The sequence below is a fragment of the Pectinophora gossypiella genome, chromosome 13 (assembly GCF_024362695.1).
Source record: "Pectinophora gossypiella chromosome 13, ilPecGoss1.1, whole genome shotgun sequence".
In the NCBI taxonomy this organism is placed as follows: domain Eukaryota; kingdom Metazoa; phylum Arthropoda; class Insecta; order Lepidoptera; family Gelechiidae; genus Pectinophora; species Pectinophora gossypiella.
Window position 1 is genome coordinate 8,290,266 of NC_065416.1, and position 10,794 is coordinate 8,301,059.

At 43.8% G+C, this 10,794-nt stretch overlaps 2 protein-coding genes across 2 annotated transcripts; both read left to right on the forward strand.

Annotated features, from left to right (window-relative positions):
• Positions 1-4,092: 4,092 nt before the first annotated feature.
• Positions 4,093-5,488, forward strand: LOC126371954 (uncharacterized). Its single transcript, XM_050017420.1, has 2 exons — positions 4,093-4,657; positions 5,409-5,488. The coding sequence occupies exons 1-2, from the start codon at positions 4,241-4,243 to the stop codon at positions 5,475-5,477; spliced, it is 486 nt and encodes a 161-aa protein (XP_049873377.1). The 5' UTR covers positions 4,093-4,240; the 3' UTR covers positions 5,478-5,488.
• A 150-nt stretch (positions 5,489-5,638) lies between these two features.
• LOC126372002 (uncharacterized) lies at positions 5,639-8,140 on the forward strand. Its single transcript, XM_050017500.1, has one exon. The coding sequence runs from the start codon at positions 5,639-5,641 to the stop codon at positions 8,138-8,140; it is 2,502 nt and encodes an 833-aa protein (XP_049873457.1).
• Positions 8,141-10,794: the final 2,654 nt, after the last annotated feature.

Below are 10,794 nucleotides of genomic sequence, written 5' to 3' on the forward strand. Positions count from 1 at the left end.
TGGTTGGTTTGGTCTTGTTAGATAAAAACACATAAACAGCTTATATATGTCCCATTGCTGGGCAGAGACCTAAATCAACCGGAGGGGGTATGGAACATACTCCACCACGCTACGTCTGCGGTTTAGGTGTTTTACGGCTAATAACCGGGACCAACTGCTTCGTTAAGAAGTGGAGTATGCTCCATATCGCTCGATTGATAAAGGCCTATACCCAGCAGTGGGATATATATAGGCTACCTCCGAAGCACAGAGAAGAGAAGAAAGTAAGATGATTATCCTCCTTTTTTCGGACAAGCTCTGTGGTCTAGTGGTTAGAGCGTTAGGCTCACGATCTGGAGGTCCAGGTTCGATTCCCGATAGGGACATCGTCAAAACCATTTTGTGAGACTGTCCTTTGTTTAGTAAGAACATTGCAGGCTTCCGGTGGGGACATATTACAAAAAATACTTTGTGGTCTCTAGTTTGGTTAGGACATTACTGGCTGATCACCAGATTGTCCGAAAGTAAGGTGATCCGTGCTTCGGAAGGCACGTTAAGCCGTTGGTCCCGGTTACTACTTACTGGTATAAGTAAGTTGTCGTTACATGAGCTATGTCAGGGGCTTTTGGCGGCACAATAGTAACCCTGACACAAGTTGATAAGGTTAGTACTCCACCTCACAACCCACACGATAGAAGAAGAAGATTGCAGGCTTGAGGACTAAGTTAAGTAACTGATAAAATAAAAGAAATAGAATGACGATTTTGGGTGATTAGTACCTGTCTATACTTACCAATCAACACTAAGTCAGTTAGACCATGATTTTTTCACTTTGATTGCACTAAAATTTACAAACTTTTAGTGCAGCTTATCTCGATAGGTACGGATGTTGAGGTATCATGTATATGTGGCAGGGATATGATAAAAACGGAGATGCTAAAGCAAAATTATTTTTGTCATTTCACTGAACCAATTTAGGGATTTTTTCAATTCACTAGATTTGTTTAGGGAAAAGAAAAAATCATGTTGTTATTTTAACATCCTCAGTGATTTGATCAAATCCCTTAGGGAGTTGATCAAATCCCCGTTTTTATCATATCCCTGCGACATACACATGTGTATTTCTACTAACGGACGTTTAGAAGGCGACTGCGGCTATCACTTAACGACTACCTACTAATTTATTTATTCTATTTTTACTGTTCTCAAGATAAAAACGATAAAACTGTGTCGTAAATAGAATTTTATTGTATTTTTGTATAATTTATTTCACTAAGGCATTAAAGTTGTTTTAGCACGCAAAATCGTTGGTGTCAAATAAACTTTAATGGTTTTTTAACATCAAGGAGTCGTGGTAGCCGAGTTGGTAGAACACTTGCCTCTCACTTTGAGGTCGATGTATGACATACCAATATATAATATAGTATGTCGAATTTGTTTTCGAATTTATGTGTGGATCATAAATTATTATCACGTGCTGAGCGGTGAAGGAAAACATCTACAGAAGCGACTGCCTGTCTGACCTTCTAACCTTCGCGGATTGGAAGGTCACACAGGCAATCGCTTCTGTAAAAAATCGGTCCTGTCAAATCTTCAGGCTATGTAAGCGGACCCTGTGAAAACGGGACAATGCTAGGGAGATGACGATGTTTTTTTTAACATCAAGTAGGTAATTATAATAATAGGGTAACTATGACTTAGAAAATCCAATAATCATTCTTACTGCATAAATGTCTACTCTACCCAAATTCCATGTTCTTCTTTTCTGTTTAGAACAGCGCTACGTGTAGAGACGACACGGCTGCGTGATCATAATACATAAAAATATGCTATCGTAAGGCTTCTTTGGAACCTAATACTAACCTAAGTTCTGATATAAAAGAAGGAACAAAATAATATAGGTATATTTTCTACTCAACGGAAATTTCGACGCTAAAATAGTGTAAAACAGTGGCATTTTTAATAAAATTGATAGAATAAGAGACTGCAATACATGTAATGTATTTTGTTTCAAGTTATAATACGGAGGTGCTATAATCTTGCTGTTGCTATAGTCTATGATAATTAATGTACGTGTAAAGTGGTATGAGTAAAACATAACATAAACAACCGATATTCGTCCCACTGCTGGGTACAGGCCTCCCTTCAACCAACCGGAGGTATGGAGCATAGTCCACCACGCTGCTCCAATGCGGGTTGGTGGAGGTATTTTTACGGTGCCCTCCGAAGCACGGAATCATCTTACTTTTTCAGACAATCAGGTGATTCAAGCCTAAAAAGTCGTTACCAAACAAAGGACAGTCTCACAGAATGATTTCGACAATGTTCCCATCGGGAATCGAACCTGGACCTCCAGATCGTGAGCCTAAAGCTCTAACCACTAGAACACGGAGGCTGTTACTGTTGTGTAGAGTACGAGTATAACATGAGATTTGTAATTACACATTTTGAATCTCAGCTTTTTATTCATAATAGAATTATGTTATATAATAATGTCTGCGACATCTTGAGCTCAAAAAATAATTATGCAGAATAGGTTAAAGAACGATCAAATATGTTCCGCCCGCATTATCTGTATTCAAATAGGAAACAGCATCAAAATAGACAGTTGTCAGTTCAAGTTGAGCCATTCGAAATTGATTGAAAAGAAACAAATATGAGGGGAAAGTTTCTCTCTCAATCCATCACTTCGCGAAATTCGAAGAAAGACAATATACCGAGGTATAAGGTATTCAGAAATTCGTCTGTTGACAGAGAATTATGTACGGTGAAATGAACCTTTTTGATTGTACTTTGGGTTGTATTTCCGTATATGCATGCGAACAGGTAAACTGACAAGCTTTCCTCACAGCATTGTAATGAAAGGCACGAGTGGAATTCATTAGATAGTAAATATTGAGAGTTTCTGTTTATAGGGTATGCTTTGGACGGAACTAATAAAATTCTTGGTATTGTTAAAATGTATTTCTTTTTCTTTTGCGCCTTAATTTTGTATTTTCCTCTTTGGTAAGTTAATAATAGGCTATTTTCTAGTTGAAATAGTTTCGGGGACACAATTACCATTTGAACTGTCGCTTCACAGTTAGTTCCTTTTAAAATACAATTTTTCAATCGCATCGTATTATTATTAACAAATTAAAAATGTGTTCCGACATATAGAAATCAGGCAGCGCGCTATATAATGGCAACACAGTATTTCTAATATCGATTTCAAATTCAAATCGGGAATTCGAGAGACAGGCGTCAAACAGATAACAAGAGAAGCAAGAGGACTGAAGACGTACTCCTGAACGTGGTGTAAACACATGCTACACTCAGAAGAAGCATGCTGCGTGAGTATCCGAATGCTAGCTTGAGAACTCAGTGTACAATACTATTGTTGCGAACTCTTCGTAGGTTTTGTAATCTTTTTATATTATTATGTTTTTTATATTTATTCTTTTTTGACGTTTTGTATGTTGATTTTGTTTTTCTTCTTGTCGTTTGCTTTTGATGGTGACTGGTGAAAATATATTAAATAATTCTCAAAGCTAAGTATCTGTTGTTCCTTCATTTCATTTAGTTATACAGTCCATTTCATATTCATCAGCTACCACCGTAGCTCACATTTTGGTCCTTCATCGGTAGTAATCATCCCTATTTTCTCAATTTCATTTATTTGACATTTCCGTTTTCTCTCATTTCGATTATTTGTTCGTAAAGGAAACACATTATCTACACTCATTTTAACGCATTTTCTTTACTTCTTCGATTTTTTTCACCCATGTTTACCCGTAGCAAGAGCAAACTCACGCAGGCGGTTGAGCACGCCCCCGCCCCAGCTCCGCAGCACGCCGAACCTTCATCGGCAGCCGACGATGACCGCGCTCGTAGCGCTCGTAGTGGGTCGTCACGGTCGTCTGCCACCATCAAGGCACAAAAGGCTGCAGCTGAGGCGCTCGCTCTCCGTCGCCGTCTCGAGCGTGAACAAGAGCTTGCCTCACGTCAGCGCGAGCTTGCTACTTTACAACAGCAGGTCGAGGACCGCGAACTGCAGGCGGAACTTGCAGCTATCGATGCCGAAGCAGCTAGTAGCCGTGCGGGCAGTTTTTTAAGTGGTAAAGAAAGCGTAGAACGAACAAGGCAATGGGTTGAAAAACAAAAGCTTAGAGAACCCGGCTGTTCGGTACCGCCACCGGCAGCCACGAGGGCAACTTTATTTCCACCAACGAGTCTCAAAGAGCAACAATTAAAGGTCAACGCGTCCGAGGCGGTTGGTCATATGGCCCCGCTCGTCTCAACGGAACCTGACCCACCAACCGTTCTTCTTCAAGCTGTAGCCGACACAGCGGCAGCCGCAAAGGCTCTGGCCTCTGCCGCCGGCGTTAAAAAGCTAGAGTTGCCACAATTCTTCGGCAACGCGTTGCAATGGTTGCAATTTAAACGTATTTTCGATTATACAAAGATACATTTTTCAGCTTTAGACAACATAACACGACTAGACAACGCACTTCGTGGGCCTGCACGTGAGGCCGTAGCGGCGCTGTTGATGTCGACGGAGGACCCCGACGAGGTCATGCGCGCTCTCGAGGAAAACTTTGCGCGCCCCGAACTCATCGTATTCAGGGAGGTGAACAACCTGAAAACATTGCCCAAACTAGGTAATGAATTACGTGAGCTAGGAATCCTCACTAACAAGGTACGCAACTCCATTTCTACTATGAAATTATTAAACCAACGTGAATATATAAGTTCGCCTGAGCTTTTTCACACAGTGTTAGGCAAACTTAATCCTACCACTAAAACCAGATGGACGGATTTCGCGGTCCAGGATAATACCGGCCGTCCTAAACTTGAGATTTTGTCCGATTTTTTGAAACGCGAGTTAGACCAACATATTCGTTTCGGTCTATCGCCCGAGATGGGCTCGTTTCAATCAAACAACATTCCGGTCTCTACATTAAAACCTTTTAAACGCGAAAATGTACACGTTGTTACACACAAACCTAAATCGCAAAATACAGGGTGTTCAATTAAAACAGAAAATACAGAGCCTAAGTGTGTATTTTGCAAAAATAACCACAACATCCGAGATTGCACTGAATTTAAAGCGTTATCAATTGAAGAACGTTGGCGGTGGCTGCGTGAGGCGAAAGTCTGTTATCGATGCTTAAAGACAGGTTCTCATCAATGGAAAACATGCAGAGTCAACCCGTGCGGGGTGGACGGCTGCCCTTTTCGTCATAGCTCGCTTTTACATCAACAACAACCATCTCCTCTCGTTAACGCAATCCACACAGAGCTTACAAACACAGATAACACTCAGTCGATCTCAAGTGAACACGTAGATCCCGAAAAGTTGATAGTATCTACTACTACCGCCTCAGATACACAGAGCACCACCCTTGCCACCCGACCTCGTGCTTATCTTAAAATGGTTCCTGTTACAGTCTCCGGCCCTACTGGAACCTGTAACGTGTACGCACTCCTCGACGACGGAAGTACCGCTACACTTATAGATTCTAGCATCGCCACGCGTATTGGAGCAACGGGACCGCGACAGACGATAACGGTCAATGGGGTAGGCGGTCTCGTAAGAAAAACTACCGTCTCCCACGTAGAGTTCAGCATCAAGGGTCGGTACACGCAAGAGACTTTCAAAATTAAGAACGCCCGCGCAATGGATGACTTAGGTCTACAGCCACAATCTATAAGTCGCGATAAGATAAATTCATACTCGCATTTAAGTGATTTAATTGACTTTGTCACGTACGAGAATGCCACTCCAAGGGTACTCATTGGAGCGGAACACTGGCATCTCTCAATAAACCGAGAGGTTCGGACCGGAGGGAAAAATGATCCCGTCGCTTGCCTGACAGCGCTTGGCTGGACACTGTATGGTGTTGCTTCCTCCCGAACAAAACTCATTGAATTTGTAAACCACACCTTTGTGAGGTACGATGACGACAGTATTGAAACTCTATTAAAGGAACAATATAAACTTGACTCCATAGGTATAAAACATACAGACACATCGCTCAACAAACAGGATCAACGCGCAGTCGACATTTTAGAGGCGACTGCTAGGCGGCTACCCTCTGGTCGTTTTGAAGTAGGTATGCCTTGGCGCGACGACGTTATACGCGTCCCTGACAGTCACCCCCAAGCGTTGTCTCGTTTTTTAAGTTTGGAGCGTCGTATGTCCAAAGAGCCTGAGTTCGCTAAGGCATACACCGAGTTCATGAATAACATGATTGACAAGGGTTACGCAGAGGAGTGTTCTCCAGAGTCTTACCACGTTTTTCATAAAAAAGACTGTGACAACGTGCGGCTTTATCTCCCACATTTTGGCGTATACCATCCTCAAAAACAAAAGGTTAGGGTTGTGCACGACGCAGCAGCTAGAAACGAGGGTATAAGTTTAAATTCCCTGCTGATCCCTGGTCCTGATCTACTACAACCTCTTCTCAAAATTTTATTTCGGTTTCGGGAAGGCCTCGTTGCGATGACAGCCGACATTAAGGAAATGTTTCCTCAAGTTCGGATAAGGGAACAGGACAGAGACGCTCTTCGATACTTGTGGAGGTCAGACAAATCACAACCCCTTAAAGAGTTTAGGATGACATGGGTGATATTCGGTGCGTGCTGTAGCCCCTTTGTAGCACAGTTTATAAAAAACAAAAATGCTCGCGAACATGCTCACCAGTTCCCTAAAGCCGTAGACGCCATCTTGTTCAGTCATTATATGGACGACTACATCGATTCTCAAGATGACGTAAACGAGGCCGCCCATTTAGCTGCGGACATAGTCAAGGTGCATGGTGCAGCCTGTTTCGAGATGCGAGGATGGATCTCCAATAAGTCAGAGGCACTTAAGCTTGTCCCCGAGGACTTGAGAGCTGTCCAACAAGTGGAGGTTAATCTTGGTGAGTCAGCTAGTTTCATACGAGCTTTAGGCATAGCGTGGTACCCCAGCACAGATTTTATAGGGTTTCGCACGGGTTTGACTGAAACGGCGCCAGTCAAATTGACTAAGAGGAAGGTTTTGTCTCACATAATGCGCGTTTATGACCCTTTAGGTTTGTTAGGGCCCATTGTTGTACAAGGGCGAATACTTTTTCAACAAACTTGGCGGACTAACGTCGGCTGGGACACCGACCTTCCCCAAACTGAGGCATCAAAGTGGTCTGATTGGTTTCGAGACCTGTCTAAAGTCACGGCGTTAAAGATTCCGCGTTGGTATTCGGGCGCAAAGGGATCTGAACCCTCTTTTAGAGAGCTGCATGTTTTTTCCGACGCGAGCGAGCTCGCCTATGCCTGTGTTGCTTACTGGCGTTTACTTTACCCCGACGGAAGCATCAAGGTCGCTCTCATAGCGAGCAAAGCCAGAGTTTCCCCATTAAGACCGATTTCGATTCCACGCTTGGAACTGCAGGCCGCTTTGATAGCCTCACGGCTTGGGGTCACCATCAAGGACAGTCATCGCAAAAAATCTATCCGTACTTATTTTTGGACTGACTCAATGACTGTCCTTCAGTGGTTACGTAACGACGCACGAGCCTTTAAACCTTTCGTTGCCCATCGGCTTGGAGAGATTTTAGAAAATTCGTCAGTCGAAAATTGGCGATGGGTACCGACAGATTTGAACGTGGCCGATGATGCAACGAGGTTGCGCCCTATAAATTTGGACGCTACCCATAGGTGGTTTAGCGGTCCCTCATTTCTTTTGAAATCTTCGGAGGACTGGCCCTCAGAGCCATTGCATGTCCCACCAGTTCGAGACGAGTTGAAATGTCCGCGGAACGAATTGGTGGGATTACTCACGATAGGCGCGGTCATTCCCGACCCAGTCACACCTCCTTTGGACCGTTTTAGTGACTGGGTGCGCTTGTTGCGTGCCACAGCACGAACGCATCAAGCCGCGGCTTTGTTTAAAAACTGTTTGGCTACCGCTCATCAACGTCTCCGCCGCTTGTCCACGCCCGCCACGCTGCCGCCTCTCGATGCCGATCTCATGAAAGCCGCAGAAAGGCATGTTTTACGACGGATCCAACTCGAGTCATTCCAGAACGAAATCCACCTTATCGTCAACTCGAAGCCAATCCCATTCGAGCAGCCGCATTTCCAAACTGTCGCCCTCACTGGGAGAGGACAAGCTCCTGCACTTGGCTGGGCGAATTAAAGCAGTCGAAAACGTGGACCCCAACGTACGCTCTCCGATCTTACTCGATGGACGTCACCCAGCTGCCCGATTATTGGTCGAACATTACCATCGGCGAGCCGGCCATGCCAACCATGAAGCAGTCATCAATGAAATTAGACAAAGGTTTTGGCTTCTCAGACTCAGAAACACCGTCAGAACCGTCGCGAACCGATGCCTACAATGCAGAATACGAAAAGCCGCACCGTTGAATCCACCGACAGGAGACCTGCCGCCACAAAGACTGGCACACCATCAGCGGCCGTTCACTTTCACTGGCCTCGATTATTTTGGCCCCGTAAACGTGACTGTCGGCCGCCGCCACGAGAAACGATACGTAGCGCTCTACACATGTCTCACGACGAGGGCTCTACATCTGGAATTGGTGCATAGCCTGTCCGCTGATTCGGCGATTATGAGTCTTCGCCGCTTCATAGCCAGAAGAGGACAACCAGATACCATTTTCTCCGATAATGGCACGGCGTTTGTGGGAGCAAATCGGATTCTTCGAGAATTTTTTAACGAAAATGTACGAGACTTCGTGGCTACCAAGGCGATCCGCTGGAAGTTTATACCCCCGGCGGCTCCCACTTTTGGAGGTGCGTGGGAGAGGATGGTGAAAACCGTGAAGGTGGCCCTGGGAGCGACTCTGAAGGAAAGGTCGCCCAAAGAGGAAACTTTAACGACGCTTTTGGCGGAGGCTGAGGCGATCGCCAATTCGCGACCTCTCACGCACGTCTCCGTGGAGCCTGATGACCCGACGACCATCACGCCATTTCATTTTTTACTTGGAGGGTTGCCAGCTCAAGTATCTACACCGGAAACTGCAGACTGCAACCTTTTTGGCCGAGCAGAGTGGAGAAAAGCCTTACGCCTCGCCGACCTGTACTGGAAACGCTGGGTGCGCGAGGTGCTCCCGACATTACAGCCTAGACAGTCTACCAGGAGTCACGCAACGGTTCGAGTTGGCGATACAGTCATAATCTGCGACGAGACACTGCCCAGAGGATTGTGGCCACTTGGACGGATCTCTCAGCTTCACCCCGGGCGAGACGGAGTCTGCAGGGTGGTAGACGTGGACACAGCTGCGGGCACGCTGCGCCGCCCCCTCAGAAAGATTGTGGAAATTGGTGCAATGCTGCACGAGGGGGAGGATGTTGCGAACTCTTCGTAGGTTTTGTAATCTTTTTATATTATTATGTTTTTTATATTTATTCTTTTTTGACGTTTTGTATGTTGATTTTGTTTTTCTTCTTGTCGTTTGCTTTTGATGGTGACTGGTGAAAATATATTAAATAATTCTCAAAGCTAAGTATCTGTTGTTCCTTCATTTCATTTAGTTATACAGTCCATTTCATATTCATCAGCTACCACCGTAGCTCACAACTATATACATACATAACTTAAACAGCCTATATAGATATGGAGTATGGAGAATACTCCACCACGCTGCTCTACTGCGAGTTGGTGGATGTATTTTTACGGCTAAACGGCTTAAGGTGCCTCGAAGCACGAAATCATTTTACTTTTTCAGGTGATTCAAGCCTGATAAGTCCTTACCAAACAAAGGACAGTCTTATAAAGTCATTTCGACAATGTCCCTGTCGGGAATCGAACCCGGACCAGCTTCAGATTGTGAGCCTAACGCTCTACTCACTAGATCACGGAGGTTGTACACGATATGACACACGTATGCGAACACTGAACACAAGTGTGTCGCGATACACTTACTTATACAAAAAAATGCGCTATATAAACTACGTGTACAGTCATGAACAATATCATGTACCCAGTTTAGAACCCTGTCGCACTATCATATTTTGACATTCATGAGACTAATGCAACAACATGATCTAAAAAGTTAATGTGACATGGTTTCAAAGTGTATACATATTAGTACTCGTGGCCGTACTTTGGTGGAATACGTTCACCCAGTTTTAAATACGCAAAAGAGATAATTCGGAGCTTCTATTTTCACATTCAAACTCATTTGTTTCAATTCCAAAGTAGGTATTGTAATCTGACGTTTGTCGATTTCTTTTGCATTTTTGTAATTCCCTTTCCTCGTCAACGCTAAACATAATACTTGTCACCACTGTAAACAAAATTATACTGAGATAATATTAATGTTTATTCACAAAGATATAATAAACAGTTGGAAATCTAATAAAAGTTATTAACATGCAACAATAGTCAACATGCGCGAAGTTTCTCAATAGTACTTTCAGTTAAGTTCTATTTCCCTGCGGCGAAGCATTTGCAAAGTTTCATATAAACAGCTCTGTGGAAAGGTAAACAACTTTGGTTTAACTCTCATTTCGACACTCTAAAGAGACGTATACAAACTCCCTGCATCGTCTAATTAGGAAATAACTTTGAGCCATTCGTTTCAATTTAATTCTGAGGAGCTTAATATGTGTGTGCGTGTGTTTGTGTCTTCTGTGTTATACTGTTCTTTTCTTGTGGGACTGTGCAATAAACAGTTTCGTACTGTATTGTATGAAATCGTGCCCATAAGAATATCTGTGGCAGTAGTTGCGATATCAAAACTTTGACGTGTGTGATTTGATTGAGGCTGTTGGCGTCCTGGCAAACCCCGTTGTCTAGGTTTGTTGATTATATTGCGCATAGCAACG